The sequence below is a fragment of the Schistocerca nitens genome, chromosome 2 (assembly GCF_023898315.1).
Source record: "Schistocerca nitens isolate TAMUIC-IGC-003100 chromosome 2, iqSchNite1.1, whole genome shotgun sequence".
NCBI classification, from domain to species: Eukaryota; Metazoa; Arthropoda; class Insecta; order Orthoptera; family Acrididae; genus Schistocerca; species Schistocerca nitens.
Window position 1 is genome coordinate 876,261,905 of NC_064615.1, and position 24,309 is coordinate 876,286,213.

General features: G+C 42.7%; 1 protein-coding gene across 1 annotated transcript in view; it reads left to right on the plus strand.

Annotated features, from left to right (window-relative positions):
• Positions 1-24,309, plus strand: part of LOC126237168 (myosin-VIIa) — a 532,624-nt gene that overhangs the window by 390,365 nt on the left and 117,950 nt on the right. The window contains exon 4 of the mRNA XM_049947025.1: positions 17,601-17,714. Coding sequence (XP_049802982.1) covers positions 17,601-17,714 — 114 coding nt within the window. The remainder of the gene's footprint in view (positions 1-17,600; positions 17,715-24,309) is intronic.

The window sequence follows — 24,309 nt, forward strand, 5'->3', positions numbered from 1 at the left end:
AGACAGAAATTATTATATCCTACAAAACTTAAAGGAAAGTGATAGAACTCAACTAAGTCATAGAACCAGAGGACGAGTTTTAATATTTTGGATAATTGTAGACAATGGCTAGCAGATGGATTTACACCGGCACTCTGCAAACCACTGTGGAGTGGATGGCGAAGGGTACGTCCCGATGTACCACCTATTCGAGTTTCTTCCCGTAACATTCATGTATGGAGTGCAGGAAGAACTATTGTTTAAATGCCTCTTTGCGTGCTCTACTTAATCTAATCTTTTCCTCACCGTCCCTATGTGGGCGATACGTGTTGGGTTGTAATATATACTTAGTCATCACTTAAAGCTGGTTGTTGAAACTTTGTAAGTAGCTTTCTCGGCATAGTTTACGTCTATCTTCAAGAGTTTGCCAGTTCAGTTTCTTCACCACCTCTGTGACACTCTCCCATGGGCCAAATTAACCTGCGACCATTCGTGTTACCTTATCTAGGTTCAATATACTTTGTTAGTCGTATTTGGCAAAGGTCTCTCACACTTGAGCAATATTCTAGAATGGGTCGCACAAGTAATTTGTAACTTATCTTGTTTGTAGACTGCTTGCATTTCCTGAATATTCTAGCAATGAAACGAAGTCTATCATCTGCTTTATCCACGACTAGGCCTACGTGATCGTTCTATTTCATATCCCTACAGAGTGTCACAACCAGGTTTTTATATGAATTGGCCGATTCCAATTGTGACTCATTGGTATTATAGTAGAAGGATCCTACGTTTTTTTTTTTTTTTTAATGTTGTTGTAGAAGAAATAGAAGTTCACAATCAATGTATATTTTTCAATGCAAAAAATTAAGGATTACTCAGCGAGCGAGGTAAATATACATATTAGTAACAACTAAGAGCGACAGGAGATGAGATAAATCTACCAAGGAAGAGACGTAATTAACGTCTGTAATGAAAATGAAATGAAGGCGGGCTCCCTTTCATCACGAATGTAGAAACTTGGGGTGAATTTTAATTTAAACATTGAAATTAAAAGTTTACCTCGGTGCTAACTGTAAATTGCCGATTAAGCCCTTGCAGGGAAAACCGTGCCCAAGCGATTGTCGACGACGCGTGCGAAGTGTGCCAGAGTGATGCGCGAGATAATTGCAATACAAGCCGACATGCTGATAACTATTACGCAGCTACACATTTATTTGTTTAACGTTGTACTGCTCTTGTAGACGTCAACACTAATGCAATTCTTGTTCCTCTTTTACATAAGTTCTTGTAATAAAATATTTCAAACAGCACTTCAAAATATACATATACATTTTTACATATAAATAATACTTTAATAGAAATTACAATCTTCGTGGGCATCTTCAGGTGTGGCGCCGGAACGATATATTTTGGGAAATGGAACCAATACTGCGCTTGGAGTCGTGTTCCCTCTAATAATGGTTTTCCACGCTTTTGGTAGTCTGCCTTGGACATTTTTTTAACAGACAAACGTGTATTCAGGGGATTCTTTGATGACACTGTTCATTATTTAATCAGCAGTGAAATTGGAATTGTGAGGCCGAAAGTGCAGGAGGTCAGGTCCATATGTAGGAGGATAAGAGTGGAGAAACTTCAGGATAAGGAAATCAGGCACAAGTACATAACAGCGATTTCAGAAAGGTACCAGTTAGTTGAATGTAGTCAATTACAGTCATTGGAAAAGGAATGGACAAGGTACAGGGACGCAGTACTAGAAGTGACTAAAGAATGTCTTGGAACAGTAGTGTGTAAAAGTAGGATGAAGCAAACAGCATGGTGCAATGACACAGTCAAGGCAGCCTGTAAAAGGAAAAAGAAGGCGTATCAAAAATGGCTACATACTAGAACTCAGGTAGACAGAGAAAGTTATGTTGAAGAAAGAAACAAAGCCAAACAGATAATTGCAGCATCCAAGAAGAAATCTTGGGAAGACTTTGGAAACAGGTTGGAGACCATGGGTCAAGCTGCTGGAAAACCATTCTGGAGTGTAATTAGCAGTCTTCGAAAGGGAGGTAAGAAGGAAATGACAAGTATTTTGGACAGGTCAGGAAAACTACTGGTGAATCCTGTGGATGCCTTGGGCAGATGGAGGGAATATTTTGAAGAGTTGCTCAATGTAGGTGAAAATACGATCAGTAATGTTTCAGATTTTGAGGTAGAATGGGATAGGAATGATGATGGAAATAGGATCACATTTGAGGAAGTGGAAAAAATGGTCAATAGATTGCAGTGCAATAAAGCAGCTGGGGTGGATGAAATTAAGTCGGAACTCATCAAATACAGTGGAATGTCAGGTCTTAAATGGCTACACAGGATAATTGAATTGGCCTGGGAGTCGGAACAGGTTCCATCACACTGGACAAAAGCAGTAATCACACCAATCTTTAAACATGGAAACAGAAAAGATTGTAACAACTACAGAGGTATCTCGTTAATCAGCGTTGTGGGTAAAATCTTCTCAGATATTGTTGAAAGGAAAGTGCGAGTATTAGTTGAGGACCAATTGGATGAAAATCAGTGTGGGTTTAGGCCTCTTAGAGGTTGTCAGGACCAGATCTTTAGCTTGCGGCAAATAATGGAGAAGTGTTATGAGTGGAACAGGGAATTGTATCTATGCTTTATAGATCTAGAAAAGGCATATGACCGGGTTCCTAGGAGGAAGTTATTGTCTGTTCTACGAGATTATGGAATAGGAGGCAAACTTTTGCAAGCAATTAAAGGTCTTTACATGGATAGTCAGGCAGCAGTTAGAGTTGACGGTAAATTGAGTTCATGGTTCAGAGTAGTTTCAGGGGTAAGACAAGGCTGCAACCTGTCTCCACTGTTGTTCATATTATTTATGTATCATATGTTGAAAACAATAGACTGGCTGGGTGAGATTAAGATATGTGAACACAAAATAAGCAGTCTTGCATATGCGGATGACTTAGTTGTGATGGCAGATTCGATTGAAAGTTTGCAAAGTAATATTTCAGAGCTAGATCAGAAATGTAAGGACTATGGTATGAAGATTAGCATCTCCAAAACGAAAGTTATGTCAGTGGGAAAGAAATATAAACGGATTGAGTGCCAAATAGGAGGAACAAAGCTAGAACAGGTGGACGGTTTCAAGTACTTAGGATGCATATTGAAACAGGATGGCAACATAGTGTAAGAACTGGAAGCGAGGTGTAGCAAAGCTAATGTAGTGAGCGCTCAGCTACGATCTACTCTCTTCTGCAAGAAGGAAGTCAGTACCAAGACTAAGTTATCTGTGCACCGTTCAATCTTTCGACCAACTTGGTTGTATGGGAGCGAAAGCTGGGTGGATTCAGGTTACCTTATCAACAAGGTTGAGGTTACGGATATGAAAGTAGCTAGGATGATTGCAGGTACTAGTAGATGGGAACAATGGCAGGAGGGTGTCCACAATGAGGAAATCAAAGAAAAACTGGAAATGAACTCTATAGATGTAGCAGTCAGGGCGAACAGGCTTAGATGGTGGGGTCATGTTACACGCATGGGAGAAGCAAGGTTACCCAAGAGACTCAGGGGTTCAGCAGTAGAGGGTAGGAGGAGTCGGGGCAGACCAAGGAGAAGGTACCTGGATTCGGTTAAGAATGATTTTGAAGTAATAGGTTTAACATCAGAAGAGGCACCAATGTTAGCACCGAATAGGGGATCATGGAGGAATTTTATAAGGGGGGCTATGCTCCAGACTGAACGCTAAAAGGCATAATCAGTCTTAAATGATGATGATGATGATACCTCTGCTATACTTATCTGGTAATCAACATATGTTTCTTTTCTCTGACTGTATATTGTTCCACAGGTACTGTACATATTGAATAGAGCCATGCCTGACACCAAAATAAGTTAGGTCTGACTTCCGTTCTCACTAGTTCAAAGAAAGGCAGCACGTTGTGTATTATCGAGAAATATGGGAGAGAGTGTCACAGAAGTGATACAGGATTTGGGCTGAGAATCATTAAAAGAAAGGCGTTTTTCGTTGCGACGGAATCTTCTCACTCCGACCTACATAGGGCGGAACGATCACCACGATAAAATAGGGAAATCAGAGCTCGTACGGAAAGATACAAGTGTTCATTCTTTCCGCCCGCTATACGAGATTGGAATAATAGTGAAGGTGGTTCGATGAACCCTCTGCCAGGCACTTAAATGTGATTTGCAGAGTATCCATGTAGATGTAGTGTGACGTGCCCCGTATAAAACAGGCCCCGCAACGAATCTGTGACGTCACACTAGTCGCTTCAAGACCCACGAGAAAGACAGCCCGTGGCGCGTACGTCACAGCACGTGACACTAAAGGTCTTAAGATGCAAGCAGTCGTCTCCGGCGGCGAGCGAGTAGCTATTTCAGACGAGTTTAATAATTTTTAACTGCCAATTTAAATACGTGCAAGCTCCCGATAGCACACGACAAAGCTAGAAACTTTAGTGGTAATTTTTTCGTTGGCATACTGATTTCCGTGGGCCCTGCACGGAGCCAACATTTGCGAAGTATGGTAGACAAGGTGACTAGTGTGATATTTCATCGCCATTGACGCGCGGGTCGCCGAAGTGGCGTCAAATCGAAAGACCTGCACCAGGCGAACGGTCTAGCCGACGGGAGGCCCTAGCCACACATTTCCATTTCCATCACAAGTTCGTTGTGGGGCCCGTATTTCCCGTGGGCTCCGAGTTGCCTTGTCCATCACACTTCGAGAACCGTCGGCTCCCTGCAGCGCCCATGAGAAATCAGTATATTAATGAAAAGGTACCCACTAGAGATCTTAGCATTGTCGTGCGCTTGCTATCGAGAGCTTGTATATATTTAAATGCGCAGTCAAGAATTATTGAACTAGTCTGAAATAGTAATTCGCTCCCCACCTGAGACTGCCGCGGCACTCGTAAGGCCTGTAGTGACACGTGCTGTGACGCACTCTGCACAGCCCGTACACTGATCAGCCAGAACATTATTAACACCTATATAATACTCGGTATGTCCTCCTATGGCACGGATAACAGCGGCGGCGCTTCGTAGCATGGAAGCAATGAGGCCTTGGTAGGTCGCTGGGGGGAGTTGGCACCACACGCACACACACACACACACACACACACACACACACACACACCACCTGATTCCCGTAAATTATGGTTAGGGTGGCAAACGTAAATGTCGTGTGACAAGGGCCTTCCGTCGGGTAGACCGTTCGTCGGATGCAAATCTTTCGATTTGACGCAACTTCGGCGACTTGCGCCTCGTTGGGCATGAAATGATGATGATTAGGACAACACAACACCCAGTCCCTGAGCGGAGAAAATCTCCGACACAGGCGGGAATCGAACCCGGACCCTTAGGATTGACCTTGTATCGCACTGACCACTCAGCTACCGTGGACGGACGTTAGGTGGGGCGATGAGCCCAGATGCCACGTTCAGTCACATCCCAGATGTGTTCGATCGTGTACAGAGTTAGGTGGCCAGCACATCAGTTGGAACGCTCCACTGTGTTCCTCGAACCACCCCATTATCTTGTTGAAAAATGCCACTGCCATCGGGAAACATGATCGCCATGAACGCTTTTTACGTGGTCTGCAGTCATCATGATGCCGTGCACGAGCTCCACTTCATAATCCCATCTGAATCTTCCCCGGAGCATAATGGAGCAGCCTCCAGCTTGTCTCCGTAACGCAGTACAGGTTCCCCTGGAAGACAATAGATTCACGCTCTTCCATTGGCACGGTGAAGAAGGTACTGGGGTTCATAAGACCATGCAACGCTCTGCCAATGAGCCACCATCCAATGCCGATGGTCATGTGCCCATTTCAGTCGTAGTTGCCAGTGTCGTGGTGTTAACAATGGCACACGCATGTGTCGTCGACTGCGGAGGCCCGTTGTTAGGGGTGTTCGATGCTCTATGTGTTCACACTTGTACTCTACCAAGCATTAACGTTAGTTCCATCACCTGTCCTATTTCATCAGTCTGCTCAGTGCACGATGTCCGACATCTGTAATGAGGGGTGGCCGCCCAACCCCACGGTGTCTGGATGTGGTTTCACCTTGATTTTGCCACATGTTGAAGAAACTCACTACAGCATTCCTAGTACACCCGACAAGTTTGCAGTTTCCGAAACGCCCGTGCCGAGGTTCTGGGCCACCACAGACCGCTCTTGGTCAACCTCAGATAAATCGCACGCCTTCTCCATTCCACACATGGGCAGCACGCTCACAGATACTACGGACATCATGCGTGTGTCTGGATAGTGGTCATTTCTCGCTATCGCCTGTGCAGGTGTCTCTCTATAGTAGGTCAGTGGTCATAATAGTCTGGCTGCTCAGGGTGTATCTCGTTGGTTTCATAGTGTGACTCATGACGTTTACATTCGGTGCGCATTTCTTTCCAAGAGTTCCACTCGTAAAAGTAGGGGAAGGGGTCAGTGTGACTGGCGGGAGAGGTCTCCCTGCTTCTGCTAACCCGCTCTCTGGTTGCTTCATTTCGCTTTGTAAGTTGAGTAGAAGTGGCAATAACACAGCAACAAAAGGCGCTTCGCGTTCTCCGTTTCAAAAGGTGCAATTTAGTTACGACTGTGTGATGTACGGTGCTCTCTGGTTATTTCTCTTAGGCGCAAATAAATCAGCAAGAAAAAAGTCTATTCAGAGTCTAGCAACTGTGGCACTGATCGCGTATTGACGAAAAGTGTTATGGGCTCTTATCTGCTCGAAAAAATGTTTTACTGCAAAGAATGAATAATAACAGTGTTCACATGGAATCGAATACACAGTTACAGAGTTAGGCTTCTTAAATACAGCTTAACAATACACAACGTAATTCAGCTGCCACTACTGCTGTTACTTTATACAACCTGCAATCTTATAGCTCGCCTTCATAAACCACACACGAGATGTTCATATCGTCTCGCTTGCTACGAGCAAAGTATTATGAACTGAACTTTCTGTAGGATATTAAATAGAGTTAAATATTGTACTGGGCTACCATTGCGCCGTGGTTTTCGAGTTATTCAAGATGAACGTACAAAAATGACTTTAAAACGCACCCCCCCACTCCCACTCTCGCACTCCGCCCTACCTTTCAGGCTCTCTCATATGTTGTTCATGACACTGCATAAAAATTTGCGACTGCACGAATTATTTCCCACATTCGACCGTTGTTGGTCTACAGTGACTGGCCTTATTACCTAACTACAGTACTGGCCATTAAAATTGCTACACCAACAAGAAATGCAGATGATAAACGGGTATTCATTGGACAAATATATTATACTAGAACTGACATGTGATTACATTTTCATGCAATTTGGGTGCATAGATCCTGAGAAATCAGTAGCCAGAACAACCACCTCTGGCCGTAATAACGGTCTTGATACGATTGGGCATTGAGTCAAACAGAGCGCCGGCCGGAGTGGCCGAGCGGTTCTAGGCGCTACAGTCTGGAACCGCGCGACCGCAGCGGTCGCAGGTTCGAATCCTGCCTCGAGCATGGATGTGCGTGATGTCCTTAGGTTGGTTAGGTTTAGGTAGTTCTAAGTTCTAGGGGACTGATGACCTCAGCAGTTAAGTTCAAATGGCTCTGAGCACTATGGGACTTAACATCTATGGTCATCAGTCCCCTAGAACTTAGAACTACTTAAACCTAACTAACCTAAGGACAGCACACAACACCCAGTCATCACGAGGCCAGCAGTTAAGTCCCATAGTGTTCAGAGCCATTTGAACCATTTGAATCAAACAGAGCATGGATGGCGTGTACAGGTACAGCTGCCCATGCAGCTACACGATACCACAGTTCATCAAGAGTAGTCACTGGCGTATTGTGACGAACCAATTGCTCGGCCACCATTGACCAGACGTTTTCAGTTGGTGAGAGATCTGGAGAATGTGTGGCCAGGGCAGCAGTCGAACATTTTCTGTATCCACAAAGGCCCGCACAGGACCTGCAGCACGCGGTCGTGCATTATCCTGCTGAAATGTAGGGTTTCGCAGGGATCGAATGAAGGGTAGAGCCATGGGTCGTAACACATCTGAAATGTGACGTCCACTGTTCAAAGTGCCGTCAATGCGAAGAAGAGGTGACCGAGACGTGTAACCAATGGCACCCCTTACCATCACGCCAGGTGATACGCCAGTATACCGATGACGAATACACGCTTCCAATGTGCGTTCACCGCGATGTCGCCAAACACGGATGCGACCATCATGATGCTGTAAACAGAACCTGGATTCAACCGAAAAAATGACGTTTTGCCATTCGCGCACCCATGTTCGTCGTTGAGTACACCATCGCTGGCGCTCCTGTCTGTGATGCAGCGTCAAGGGTAACCGCAGCCACGGTCTCCGAGCTGTAGTCCATGCTGCTGCAAACGTCGTCGAACTGTTCGTGCAGATGGTTGTTGTCTTGCAAACGTCCCCATCTGTTGATTCAGGGATCGAGACTTGGCTGCACAATCCGTTACAGCCATGCGGGTAAGATGCCTTTCATTTCGACTGCTAGCGATACGAGGCCGTTGGGATCCAGCACGGCGTTCCGTATTACCCACCTGAACGCACCGATTCCATATTCTGCTAACAGTCATTGGATCTCGACCAACGCGAGCAGCAATGTCGTGATACGATAAACCGCAATCGCGGTAGGCTACAATCCGACCTTAATCAAAGTCGGACACGTGATGGTAGGCATTTATCCTCCTTACACGAGGCATGACAACAACGTTTCACCGGGCAACGCCGGTCAACTGCTGTTTGTGTATGAGAAATCGGTTGGAAACTTTCGTCATGTCAGCGCCACCGGCGCCACCTTGTGTGAATGCTCTGAAAAGCTAATCATTTGCATTTTACAGCATCTTCTTCCTGTCGGTTAAATTTCGCGTCTGTAGCACGTCATCTTCGTGGTGCAGCAATTTTAATGGCTAGTAGCGTATTTTGTGAATTATAACAGCATAAAATAAACAATTACATCTTTTCATTCGTGAGGCTTTCTGACTACGAACTACTGTGTTTGAATGGGTTCAGTTTAGATCGAATTGTCAAAGTAATTAGTTGTAGCGCAACATTAACTAAAATCGTTTTCGTTCATTATTCTTTATGGGCACTTTTAAATGAAAAACGTTAATGAAGTATCTGTATACGCTAATGGCGTAAAAACTCAATTATTAGAGAATAGTTCATGTGGTCGGAAATTTTTGTATAGTTGTAGGAGGTGTGACACGAACAACTAACTATAAATTCCGACTGGTAAGGAATGAGTGTGGGTGGAGGTGCGTTTGAAGGTCGCTTTGGTACATTTGTCTGGAATAATTACATAACCTTGGCTTCCAGCGAAAACCTATTCCTGTACAAAATTTGAGTACTGTAAATTTCCTACAAAAAGACACTGCCCATTTTTTCTGCAGGACTAACAGGTAATGCGTAGCAAGCGAGAGAATATGAAAACCTTGCACGTGGTTTGTGAAAGCCAGATGTAACATGGCGAGTTACGTAAAACGACAGCGGTAGGGGCAGTTGAATGACAATGTATATGTCATAACATTAATTGTAAACAATCCTACGGAATTTGAAGATGTCTAATAATAATGCCACTTACTTAATACCAGACGACAAAGTGATCTGTAGTACGCATTCTTTGTATTGATCTTTGCTTATGAAGTAGTTAGCCACGCTGAGGAAAAAATGGGTACTCCCACTATTATGTAAAATGCTTGACAGACACGACAGATATGTTAAAAGCAATCCGTGAATGTTTGTCAGCCGGCCGCGGTGGCCGAGCGATTCTATGCGCTACAGTCTGGAACCGCCTGACCGCTACGGTCGCAGGTTTGAATCCTGCCTCGGGCATGGATGTGTGTGATGTCCTTAGGTTAGTCAGGTTTAAGTAGTTCTAGGGGACTGATGACCTCAGATGTTAAGTCCCATAGTGCTCAGAGCCATTTGAACCATTTGAATGTTTGTCGACAATTCGTTCTGCTCTATTAAAGAATTTTAATTACAAGCTTTCAATGTGTTCTGCATAAGTGTAAGAATAATCTACTTATTGCTGTTACTACGCGAAATTATTCTTCGATATTGAGTGCAAATGAAAATTACGTAACCATCTGCATAAGTAGCGTTATAACAGCTGACTCGTTTCTGAAAAGGCCACTTCTCGCCGCCTATTGGACGTCCAATTGCGGTATTGGTGTGCAAATTCCAGTGTCCGTTGCCCATGAAGGGTGTCAGTATAGGGTATGAACCAGGCGCCTACAGCGCACACACATACAGGGTGTTACAAAAAGGTACGGCCAAACTTTCAGGAAACATTCCTCACACACAAAGAAAGAAAATATGTTATGTGGACATGTGTCCGGAAACGCTTACTTTCCATGTTAGAGCTCATTTTATTACTTCTCTTCAAATCACATTAATCATGGAATGGAAACACACAGCAACAGAACGTACCAGCGTGACTTCAAACACTTTGTTACAGGAAATGTTCAAAATGTCCTCCGTTAGCGAGGATACATGCATCCACCATCAGTCGCATGGAATCCCTGATGCGCTGATGCAGCCCTGGAGAATGGCGTATCACAGCCGTCCACAATACGAGCACGAAGAGTCTCTACATTTGGTACCGGGGTTGCGTAGACAAGAGCTTTCAAATGCCCCCATAAATGAAAGTCAAGATGGTTGAGGTCAGGAGAGCGTGGAGGCCATGGAATTGGTCCGCCTCTACCAATCCATCGGTCACCGAATCTGTTGTTGAGAAGCGTACGAACACTTCGTCTGAAATGTGCAGGGGCTCCATCGTGCATGAACCACATGTTGTGTCGTACTTGTAAAGGCACATGTTCTAGCAGCACAGGTTGAGTATCCCGTATGAAAGCATGATAACGTGCTCCATTGAGCGTAGGTGGAAGAACATGGGGCCCAATCAAGACATCACCAACAATGCCTGCCCAAACGTTCACAGAAAATCTGTGTTGATGACGTGATTGCACAATTGCGTGCGGATTGTCGTCAGCCCACACATGTTGACTGTGAAAATTTACAATTTGATCACGTTGGAATGAAGCCTCATCCGTAACGAGAGCATTTGCACTGAAATGAGGATTGACACATTGTTGGATGAACCATTCGCAGAAGTGTACTCGTGGAGGCCAAACAGCTGCTGATAGTGCCTGCACACACTGTACAAGGTACGGAAACAACTGGTTCTCCCGTAGCACTCTCCATACAGTGACGTGGTCAACGTTACCTTGTACAGCAGCAACGTCTCTGATGCTAACATTAGGGTTATCGTCAACTGCACGAAGAATTGCCTCGTCCATTGCAGATGTCCTCGTCGTTCTAGGTCTTCCCCAGTCGCGAGTCATAGGCTGGAATGTTCCGTGCTCCTTGTGTGTGAGGAATGTTTCCTGAAAGTTTGGCCGTACCTTTTTGTAACACCCTGTATGCATCAACGCTCGCTGAACGATCGTTGAGTAGATGGTGTTGGTAGCCCCCTTGGTTCATCAGGCGATCACTTGTTCAACAGTTGCCGTAGGCAGGCATCGTTAACATCTGTCATCCATGCACGTGATGCACCACATTTGCCTCGGTGCCAGTTTTGGATAGCGCCATTTGGTAGCCACCGTCTTCTTTAACCACGGCAGCACGCGAACAGTTTCCAAACGAAGCCGTTTCAGAAATGCTTCCACATTTGACCCGAAAGCCAGTGACCGTGCCCGTTTCAACGTAAGATAAATCGCTCCGTTTTCACATTACAACAGCGACTGTACTGTTTTCCGCGTCCCCCCGACACGAATTGTGTACCCTCCACTGCTATTGGCGCCACCCGCCGTCTGTGAGTGGTTATTGCACGATGACGTCGAACATAGGAAGTGGTCACAATGTAACTGGTCACTGTGGTTCAGGCCAGAGGCGGTTTCCGATGTTTCGGGTTGTTTTTCGAACCGCGACTCGGGCCCACTCGTTCAGGCTACCGCGAACATGAAGCAGACTGTGATTCTTCAGTTTCTCCCGGCGTATTTGTTGCTCGAACAGTCCACGGGTATACTGCCGGTTCATAGTGTCCAACGGGCACAATATTTCTGCGATCAGACATGTCGCCAACGTCAGGTGCGCTGACGGTGGCGACATGTCTGATCGCCGAAATATTGTGCCCGTTGGACACTATGAACCGGCAGTATAACCGTAGATTGTTCGAGCATGAAGCAGAATCCAGTATTCCACGATGACAACAGCCGTGGTCACAGGGCTGCATGCACACGTTCCTCGTTTGACGAACGTTAAGACACAGTATCAAACCTCGAGTGTCGCGGTATATAAACCAATCTTAATCCCATAGAAACGTCTCTTTGTCACATGTTTTACTTGAATGTACAACATGTGACGGGTTACACTCACTAACGACATTTTATGATATGGAGATGATTGCTAGCGTAACCAAAACCGGTGATATCTTTTTATAAATTTGCGATCTATACAAATCAAGGATATATTAGAAATTAAGATCATTGTTACACATTCGTGTCTATGCCAAGCCACAAAAATTGCCAAAATATGTTTTCCTTCATTAGCTTTGTAAGCTTTCTAGAAGACTAATTTGTCTGTATGTGCGAATATTGAATATTTTGTTTCCCACAACTTTCTCCTCATGTAACGTGTACTTTCGATATCGTGTTCAGAATACAGACTGTTATGAGCCCGCGAAAGGCAAAGGTCCCGAGGTCGAGTCTCGGTCCGGCACACAGTTTTAATCTGCCAGGAAGTTTCATATCAGGGCACACTCCGCTGTAGAGAGAAAATCTCATTCATAATACTGACTGTTGGTTGGCCCTGTGTTGCGCATGTGAAGAATGACGTTAAAAAAAACCTTCAACTTAATGAAATGCAGAATTTGAAATAATGTAAAAAAATCTATTGAATAAATTACTGCTCTAATCAGAAAAGAAGTAACTGTATGAAATTATCAACACTGTTCACTGAAAATCAATCTGCGTCCTTAGCACAACACTTGATAATTCTGATTTAACGTTCCTTTAAAGAGATTTGTGTTTTTGTTTGCCAATGAATATGCAATGCGTGATGTTTGTCTTAAGCAAATTTACTGTGTGACATGTTGTTGAGCAGACGGTGTGCTTAATCAGTTTTACTGTAATCCAAAAAAATTAAACAACTTGATCTGTAAAACCAGTATGCAATGCGTACAATGAAATCAATCCCTCTGAAATTCACCCAATCTCGTGAGCATCGAGTTCTATGGGCCTGTACAAAACAACTGACAAAATTTCGCGTGCAAATAAACAATCAAATAAATTTTCCTTAGGTTTAGAGTCGCAACGCATGTAATCTTGTTATTCTGATCTGTCCACAGTAGGCATAGAAAATATTCAATCTTGGCACGGCGAAGTGCAATTCCGGGCATAAAATAACTTCATACAAATAATATCAGTAGATTGAGTGATGAACGAATAACCTTGCAAATGTTCAGTGAAAATACATATTGGCGCAGCGTTGTGCAATGCTGCCCGCATTGAAACTGTTACAAACATTAATAATTTTCTTATCTGCAACATTAATATTCTCTGATTCTGATTGAAAAATCATTTTTTTTTATAATATTCATTCGATTTAAATAAACACGACATGCAAGAGGATGAGGCACTAATAAGGGGATATCCAAAGACCAAATGCTTCAGCTTGAAAATTGTATTCAAAATAAAGTTTCTCCTTCACAAAATCTGATATGAAACATTTTATATTAAGTTCAAAATCAGTGAACTTCTCAACTGTTGTACAATTCTCACTTACTGATGTAATTAATAAACGTGGATTGTTACATGACAGGAAGTCCGACATCGTTTGACAAAATAGATTCCAAACTTTTACTTCTTTGTTTCAGGATTAAAAACACACAAAATATTAGAAATAGGGTATACCTAATCAACCTATACATTAAATGTGATGGAAAATATTTGGTTCTTGCATTCAAGGGTCAGTACTTTAAAGTTCAGCGAAATCCACAAATTGCGATGCTGCATTCTTAAAACTAAATATACAAAATTTCATTATCTTACAAATTTGTTCCAGTTGCTTTACCTTTGAGTTACAGTATCATTTCATTACTCTTCTCTAATTACCATGGACAATGGCCAATAGTGTTAACGATCTGTATCACTTCAATTCTTGATAATCTTATAGCCTTTCAAATTAATGATACGCATTTTACACTTTTATAGAAATAACTACGACCTAACATTTACGGGCTCGGTGTGAGCACAAACAACACCATTCATCACTTCCTTTTATAAAATTGTATTATGCTGCGTCCATAGACCAACAACTAAATTCTCGTAGCTAGCCACTAGGCTCAAGTCTTGCATCCTACCTATAACAGAGTGCAACGGCAACTTATACTGCGCTCCGCGCGCCCTTACTTACAATCGGTTCACCCACTCAGACATCATCTTTCATTCAGTGGTGTCAAAAATACAATCTCTTCTACATACGACAATCGTTTCAGGTCATTTTTCATTAATTGTATTACAAAATCGGGCTCCACGTACAAGTGGGCCCCTCACACTCACTATGTACTTTTTGCTCATAAGAATGCAAGGTGAGATCTATCCTGAAATATAACTGACTTACCTCTTGTTCAACATGTTATTTTGTGTCTTATGTGCTGATGTTCTCGAAAACAAATACAAATCAGCAGATTCAGCAGCTAGAGAAAAATAATGTATTCAGGCTTTTTATTTTTTTGTTTGTCAGAAACAATTTGTTGCAGGTGCAATGCACACACGACAAAATATACAAAGCATGATGGAGGTGACTTTTACTTTAAAGAAAATTGTTCTTGAAAAATTAAGTTCTGATTATTGACAAAAAGAACAATAGAACATAAGAGGACTATAACAATTGCGAAATTCTCTCGTTACAAAAAATTACAGACATCTCAACCAGTTGCGTAATTTGTGACATAATGAAAACAAAGAGATCAAATTACCACTAATCATAAATATTGTTTGTTATCTGAGGGACAAAGATTTCCTTTGATTAATAGTTCTGACAAACAAACATCTTATTCTTGCGCATGCCAGGACTACCCCCAACAAGTTCTCCAAAAATATTCTCCATTAATACAAAGAATGGAATAGCGTTGTAAACAAGTTTTCATCTCCATAATATAGTATTCCAGATGGTTTCTCCCAGATTCAAGAATAACGGATATCTTTGTCTGAAAAACTTAACTGCTCGCTTCTATGCCTCAAATAAGAATGCCCCAGCGCTGCGCAACAGACTGACTAGCAAGTCAACCACAGATAAAACTAAACACAAAGTCGAACGTGCTAGAGAAATATGTGCCTAGCAAAAATATAAGGGAGGGAAAGGATCCACCTTGGTTCAGCGAACATATTATATTAGGAAGCTGCTGAGAAAGCAGAGAGTTTTGCACAGTCGTTTTAAACGTAGTCACTGCCCCGCTCAAAAACACAAATTACGCGAAATGAAAGCAGCTGTCAAAATGTCAATGAGAGATTCTTTTAACGAATTTGAAAGCAATATTTTATCTGTAGATTCTAAAAATAACCTCAAAAAATTTTGGTCGTACGTAAATTATATGAACGCTACAAATAATTCAATATCTTCTCGTCCTGACAGCACGGGTAATGTAACGGATGATGAACAGAAGGCCGAAATTCTAAACCTAGCTTTCAAAACTCGCTTACGGTAGAGAACTGCAGCACCATTCCCCCTTTCAATTATCGAACAAACGCAAGCATGGCTGACATAGTGTTTAGTGTATCTGGGGTTGTACACGGTATCCCCGTAAGATTTTATGTTGATTATGCTACAAATATAGCGCCATTCTTATCCATCATCTATCAAAGATCATTGGAACAGCGGGAAGTTCCACGGGACTGGAAGAAGACCCAGGTCATAACAATCTATAAAAAGGGTAGAAAATCGGATGCACACAATTACCGGCCAATTTCACTGACATCGATTTATTGTAGAATCATGGAACATATTTTGTGTTCAGACATAATGATCTTTCTAGACTTTGAGAATCTCATCTGCAGAAGCCAGCAGGGTTATAGCAAACAGCGATCATGCGAGACTCTTTGTGCATGATATACAATAGGCTCTCGATACCGGCTCCCATATTGATGCCATATTCCTCGACTTTTGAAAGGCGTTCGACTCAGTTCCACACTGTCGCTTGCTCCAAAAAGTACGCGCTTACGGTCTATCCTATGACATATGCGGTTGGATAGAAAGTTGTCGTCCTGAATGGGGAGACTTCAACAGAAACAAGCGTAACATCAGATGTGCCCCAGGGCAGCGTAATAGGTCCGCTGCTTTTTACGATTTAACGATCTGATTCATGGTATTGACAGCGGCATTAGACTGTTTGCCGATGATTCTGTAGTCTACAGGAAAGTAGTATCACACGATAGTTGTGAGCAAATCAATGAGGATTAGCAGAAAATAAATGCGTGGTGTAATGATTGGCAGTTATCTCTCAGTATTAGTAAGTGTAACCTACTGCGTCTAACAAAGCTAAAATCCCCATTAATGTAAGAGTACAAAATAAATGTCCAGTCTTTGGAAGTGGTAACATCCGTCAAGTATCTGGGTGTGATGATTTGAAATCTCAAATGGAACGATCAGATTACACAAGTAACGGGTAACGTGAACTCTAGATTGCCGTTTATTGTTAGAATTCTGAAGCGATGCAGTCCTTCAACAAAGGAAATTGCTTACAATACATTAGTCCGTCCAGTCTTAAAGTATTGTTCGTCTGTATGGGATCGTTACCAGTTGAGTCTGATTCAAGAGATTGAGAAGGTCCAAAGAAGAGCGGCAAAATTCGTGAGTGAGTGGTACATTTAGCCATCGCGAGAGCGTTACAAATCTCATAGAAAGTTTGAAATGGGACACGCAGATAGAGGACGCGGTAAACGGAAGGGGCTGCTCACTAAATTCCAAAATCCGATCTTCGCCGAGGATGTAGAGCATATATTATTACCACCAACTTTCAAATCGCGCAATGATCACCATTCAAAGATAAGGGAAATTAGAGTTCGTACTGAGGCGTTCAGACAGTCGTTTTTCCCTCGCGCGATCCGCGAGTGGAACAGAGGGTAGGAAATATGACTTCGGCGCGAATAGTGCCCTCTGCCACACATAGCTTGGTGGCTAGCAGAGTATATATGTAGATGTAGATGGATCTTTTCACTATTCCTGCAGAGAAGTCATTCAAATTTATCTCAGTACAGTAAAGGAGAATTATTTACAACAGCAGGAAACGTATGACAACCTTACATCTTGAATAAAAATGTGTGGGGAAACAAACGTTCGCAACTTTTGGAATGACCCTCTTATTTATTAATCCGTTTATCCGCAAGTAAGATGATTCAAACTGACGCATTTTCACAGCTGGCGGAGAGAGGATGGGAGCTACGATCTCGTATCTTGTAATAAGCACTTACTGTTGGCGTAATTCCTCTAGGCCATAACAGACGCATAAAAAGCTAAAAAGAAACTATAAATAATGACAGTTATTTCGTCATTCTCTAATATCGCCTTTTTCATTGTTCACAGGGAGATTACATCTGGATTGAACCTGTTTCTACCAATGAGTTCGATGTCGCAATTGGGGCGCGCGTCATCTCTGCTGAAGGCCGACGTATACAAGTCAAGGACGACGATGGCAAGGTAAGGAAACTGTCTTCAACGTTTAACCAAATGGTACATCTGTATTGTCCTTCGGTTGAAGCGCCGGTCACAGTGATTCACCATTGCGTAGAGCTTGCTGCTTTGTGCAGTACGATGTTGATGCCCCAGGATGTGTCCTATTTTCCAATCCCTTTTTTGAGCAAGCCTTGTACCACAACTCTTTCTTTAGCCACCCACATGTAGGTTTTCTTTGGTTTCTTGAATCAAGGCGAGTTTGTGCTCCGTCTTAATGATCTTGACATCGGCGGTGCGTTTAATCGTAAGTTTTCATTTTTTAAAAATTGGTAATACATACTTAATGTGTTTTTGTTCCATATATGTCAGAAGCCTAGTTTCGAAAAACTAATTAGTTTACCAAAACCATTCCACGGCAGTTTTCTCTTTTGTTTATTTTCTTTTTTGCCCATCCAGTCAGTTTTCAACTGCCCTATATGCAACATCTCTTCAATAGGTCTGGGTCTTCAGTTTGAATTTATAGCATTTTCTTTTTAGTGAGTTGATTATACATTGTTGTGGTGATCTTTAGTCCGAAGACAGGTTTGATGCGGTTCTTCACACTAGTCTATTCTGCGCAAGCCTCTGCATCTCCGAATAACGACTGCAACCTGTATCTTTTTCAACCGGTTCACTGTATTCGTCCCTAGGTCTCCCTGCACAATTTTAACCCCCCCCCCCCCCCCCCCCCACACACACACACACACTTCCCTCCAGCAGTAAAAATGGCAGTTTCTTGGTAACTCAGAAGGCGTCCTGTGAACCGATCCCTTCTTTTAATAAAGTTATGCTACAAATTTCTTTTCTCCCTAATTCGATTCATTATCTTCTCATAATCTACCCATGTAATCTTCAGCATTCTTCTACAGCAACACGTTTCAAAAGCTTCTCTGCTGCTTTTGTCTGAATTGCTCCTCATCCACCTTTCAGTTGCATACAAGGCCACACTCCACATAAATACCTTCAGAAAAGACTTCCTGTCAGTTAAATTTACATCCGATGTTTACAAAATCCTCTTCTTTTCCAGAAGTGCTTTAGTTCTTCCAGTCAGTCCGCATTTTATATCCTCTACTTCGTCACCATCGGCCGTTTTGCTGACCAATTAGCACTCATCATCTACTTATATTAATGTCTCATTTCCTAATTTAATTTCCTCATCATCGCCTGTTTTAATGCAACTACGTTCCATTACCGTTGTCTTACGTCTATAATCCATCGTATGCTGTCACCGACAGAATTACAATGTCATCGCCAAACTTAAGAGAGTTCCACTGCTTCCCTCTCATGTTCTTCGACTTTCATAATTGCAGTCTGGTATCTGTACGAGCCGTAAATATACATCTTGTCTTCTTTGTTTTTGGGCCTCTTTTTTCCGCAGTTACACATATACAAGTTGTATAGGTCTTCAGCAACAGTAAAGAAAGTGTTATAAAGACCACACGCGTTTCGCTTTATTTTAAAGCATCTTAAGTGGTTGCTGTAACAATATGGTTCTTTTGTTCTCTTACACTTTTGTTTGTTTTGGTTATTAACATTTCGCATACTTTACTTATTACTATAAACAGTTCTCCTCCTCCTCCTCGTTTCCCACGGGCTTTTTTTTTCTTCGTCTTTTACGTGTATACGTTGTCTATTTGCAAATGCACACAGAACTTTCACTTTCACTGCATTTAACACATTTGCGCCTCTGTGCACTCTTCTCGTCATTTTACATGTTTTGTTGTGCTACTGCGGGATGCGTTCGTGTTTTGTTTGTTTTGTTAGTGGCGGAGCCGTCTGCTATCGCTTTGTGAGTGTTTCTGTTTTACGTCTATGAAGAGAGAGATTAAAAAATTAATGAAATAAAAACATTAAAAATGTAGTCTCTCTCTCTCTTCCTAATCAGAAAATATAAAAGCTCACAGAACAATAGCAGATGGCTGCACCACTATGAAAACAAACAAAATAGGAACGCATCCCGCAATAGAAAAATGACGAGAGGACAATGTGCAGAAGCGTAAATATGTTAAATGCAGTGAAAGTGCTGGTGCAAATGCAGATACTCAACACATGCACGTGGAAGACGAAGAAGACTGGGGTAAACAACAAAAAACCGTGAGTAACGAAAAAAATAAAAATTGTTTATTGTAATAAGTAAAGCATGCGAGCCGTTCATGATCAGAACAAGCAAAAGTGTAAGAGGAAAAGATGCTTTAAAATAAAGCGAAATCCGTCTGCTCTTAATAAGGCTTTCATTGCAGTTGCCAAAGTCGCCAGTTAACCTATACAACTTGTAAGTTGTAAATAACATTTCGCTTCCTTTGTTTTGTCCCTGCCGCCTACAGAATTCTAAAGGGCGTTGCAGCCCAGTCGACATTGTCAAATCTACAAATGCTATAAACGTAGGTCTGCCTTTCTAAGTTAAGTCGTACCGTTAGTATTGCACAGCGAGTTTCTTTATTTCTCCGGAACCCATACTAATCTTCCACGAGTTGGGCTTTCACCACTTTTCCGTTCTTCTGTAAGTAATTCCTGTCAGCATTTCGCTGCCACGACTTGTTAACGAGCTAGTCCTGTAATATTCACATCTGTCTGCACCTGCCTTCTTCAGAGCTGAATTATTACATTCGTCTTGAAGTCTAGGGTATTTCGCCCGTCTCATACGGGGTGTTCAAAAAGTCTCTCCGCAGTCCCGTATGATTGTTAGCTGCGCGTGCCGTATGCCGCAGTGAATATACCGAAATGAAACTCAGTGAAATATAAGTTATTAATTAAAGGCTCTGAGCACTATGGGACTTAACTAAGTTATTAATTTATTGAATATTCATTTCTACTTAAAAATTTTCACATTAAATGTTGAAAGTGTCCCCCCTGTCGTTGTATACACAATTCAGTTCGTCTAATCACGTTTCCAAACACAAGCTGTAACATTTCTTCTGTAACAGAAGCAGTGAAAGTAGATATTGCAGTTTTCAGTTCATCGATGGATTTTGGACGGTTTTTATAGACAGTTGCTTTCGCTGCACCTCAGAAGAAAAATTCAGGTGGTGTTAGGTCAGGCGATCGTGGAGGCCAAAGTCCCTGTGAAATTATGGGATCACCAAAAACATCAGCAAGCAGTGACATTGAAACACGAGCTGTATGCGCGGTTGCACCATCTTGTTGAAAATAACCGTTCAGTATTTCACTTAACACAAGTTCTTTTATGAATGGGTACAGAATATCACTGCAGTATCGTTGTGCGTTTAATGTTTCGTTGAAAAAAATGGGACCCACAATCCGACGTCTAAAAATTGCAATCAAAACTCCTATTTTCACAGAATGAAGTTGTTCCTCATGAATACACAATGGATTTTCAGTACTCCACATACGAGAATTTTGCGAGTTTATGTATCCGGATAAATGAAACCACGCCCCTTCAGTGAAAAACGTTTCATTAAGAATATCCCTTCCATTTTGTTGAACGAAATTTTTGAACCATTGACAATAATGCAGTCTCTTGCCATGATCAGTATTTTTCAGTTCTAGCACGACTCTCACTTTGTAGCCGCGTTGTCTCAGGCGTCTTGTCACGGTTCGCGCGACTGCCCCCGTCGGAGATTCGAGTCCTCCCTCGGGTATGGGTGTGTGTTGTCCGAAGAGTAAGTTAGTTTCAGTTAGTGTCGGATGACCTCAGCAGTTTGACCCATAGTCCTTACCAAAATTTTTGTCACTTTGTATCAGAAAAGTTCTAATTTTTTCCTTACAGCTGTGTGGGCCGTTCGGACACTAACATTTCTTGGGCGAGTTTTCTTACTGACTTGTTCGGACTCATGGACAGTTTATCGGAAATATCGAGTAGTTTATCCTCAGACATAACGCTAGGACGACCACTTCTCGGTGCATCTGTCACTGAACCAGTACTTTGAAATTTGTTAGTCGAATCTCGCACAGTATCGCGATGTGGGAGTGTTGTCTCCGAGAAAACTGAATTAAATGTTGGACGAACTGAAACTGTGTATTTACCGCCAGCTTTGAACACTTGTTCGGCTAAAAACACACGTTCTTCAATGGTTAGCATTTTAACAGTGACAGAAACGAAACAAACGTTCAAAGGAACTAAACTGAAACGTTCAAGTCATCACGTAACGACACACACCAACGATACTACTGACGCTGGCTGAGATAAACGAAACACGAATGTTGGGAGAGTGCACTTGAAGGGAAGTAACCCAGGCAGGCGAACAATCATACGGCACGCGCGGCTAACGATCATACGGCACTGCGGAGAGACTTTTTGAACACCCCGTATATCTTCCATATCAGGTGGAATAGTATTCTCATGGCTGGGTCTCTCAAGGGTCTCGATATTCTGAGTGAATGCCATCCACTCCATGTGCAGATCACACCTAAGCTCCGTTCAGTGCGACCGCCTTACGCAACCTTCCTGGGAGGGCCTGTACTACCCTACGAGTCGATGTCGGAGCAAACGTCTGCTGCATCAGCAACCTCCCTATCATCTACGCAATCGTTCCCACACAGATCTTTTATTGTTTGATTGTGATCCGGCGATGACCTCGAGTGAGGGTGTAAACAAACTTCCAGCCAGGAGCAGGAAATAACGCGTGAGCGAGATGCTCGTAGCCCTACCGCGCGTGCGCTGTGGGCTATGACTGTGCTGCCTGACGCCCCTGTGTATAAAAGCTGAATTAAATCTCAACAGTGCGCCGTTTCGAGTCATGAATTGGAAGTTCTTGTTTCTCCTGTTTTAGTTTAATGGCAGCCGGTGCTGGATTCCAGGCAGCGCTTAATTGAAAACCTGCCATCCTATTGATAAGATCGTCCGCCGTACGGATATCTACGGCCTCATTAAAAACACAGTCCCAGAACGATGACACTGAGGGTAAAACTTCAGTCTTCTCATAAAACATGCGATGCCCCATGATCAAGCAACACTCCGCTAACGCTATCAGCTTTATGAAACGTCCCCTTAGAAAAATTAATGAATTGCTATGCTGATAAACCTCTACGTTATTTGATTTTCAAACAGTTGAGCAAAACTGAACGTACTCAGACATTACTCTCTTTACTTAGTCAACGCAATCTAACTTTCAAAAATCCCTACAAAAGAATGGCCCTGACTAACAATAACCTATACCTTTCATGAATCACTTACCTCACAAAAATCTTCGTTACTCGATCTACTGAACTACAGCGAACGCCAATACTGCCAGCTAAATAAAAGATTCTAACTACTGAAGGCACTAACTACTGATAGGCATAGTTAGCAAATGGAAGATTTTGATAGAGAACAAACAGTGTATTTACCTTAATAGTGTTCAAAAGTCATTTCCCTACACACGAGGAACGGGAAGGGGCAAACTTTATAGGCTATGCCACCAACATGGCGGCCATCTTGAAAGCCGCCATCTTGGATTCAACTCCAAAATTTCAAATGGGAATGTGGTCATGTGACATATCAAACAGATAGAGAATTTCACCAGAAAAACAATTCCGTTGTTATTTTAAACATAGCTTTATTCATTCTTGGGTTATAGCCAATTACTTGCGGCAGCAGTGGGACGCTCGGCAGCGTGAGTATTACGCACTGAGAAGTCATAAAATGGAGTCTGAAACGGTGCATTGTGACTATCCCATGCCTGATATGTTACATGTGTTTAACTGTTAGGTATCTTTTACTCGTGCTAACGTTTTAGTCATTGTTTCCTTATTTACAGGTTACAAAATGTCCTTAACTTATGAAGAATGCATTGAAATCATCTTGATATCAGGAGAAAGATGCACACGGGTCATTGCTGAGGATTTCAACAGTCGTCACCCAACTAGACAGCCCATCATTCACAGGGCAGTTGCCAAGCTTTAGGCTAAATTCCGAGCAACAGGTTCTGTCACAGATAAATCTAAGGCTGGAAGACCAAAATCCGCCACCGATGAAGCAACAACAGTGAGCGTGTTGGCTGTCACAAGAATGTGGGGTTAGCCGTACCTCCATACTGCGAATTTTATAGCAGTACAAATGGCACCCGTACAAAATTCAGCTGCTCCAGCACCTGAACGAGGATGAACCAGACAGTCGGGTACAATTCGCAGAATGGGTGACACAGCAGCTGCAGATACACCCAAGTTTCCCCTATCAGGTGCTGATCAGTGATGAAGCCATTTGGTTTATCAATGGTGAAGTGAACTATCAGAATCACAGATACTGGTCCGACACAAATTGGCACTGGATTGATTCTTCCAAAACGGTCGACTCACAAAAAGTGATGGTCTGGTGTGGTGTGTGGGGTACCAGAGTCGTTGGACCATTTTTTTTATTGATGGTACGTTAACAGACAACGGTTATCTGAGGTTATTGTATGAAGAAGTGTTTCCCTCATTGTTAACGGAGGACGGGACATTTTCGGAATGCTTCCACCATGAAGGAGCCCCACCACATTATGGGCACAATTTGCGAGCATACCTGGATGTGCAGTTCCCTCAAAAGTGGATTGGTCGTAGGGGTGCTGTGGAGTGGCCACCACGTTGGTGGTCTCTCGGGACTGTGTAACATCAGCGTAATGTCTCTTCGGCACATAACACACATGCTGCCGAGCGCCCCACC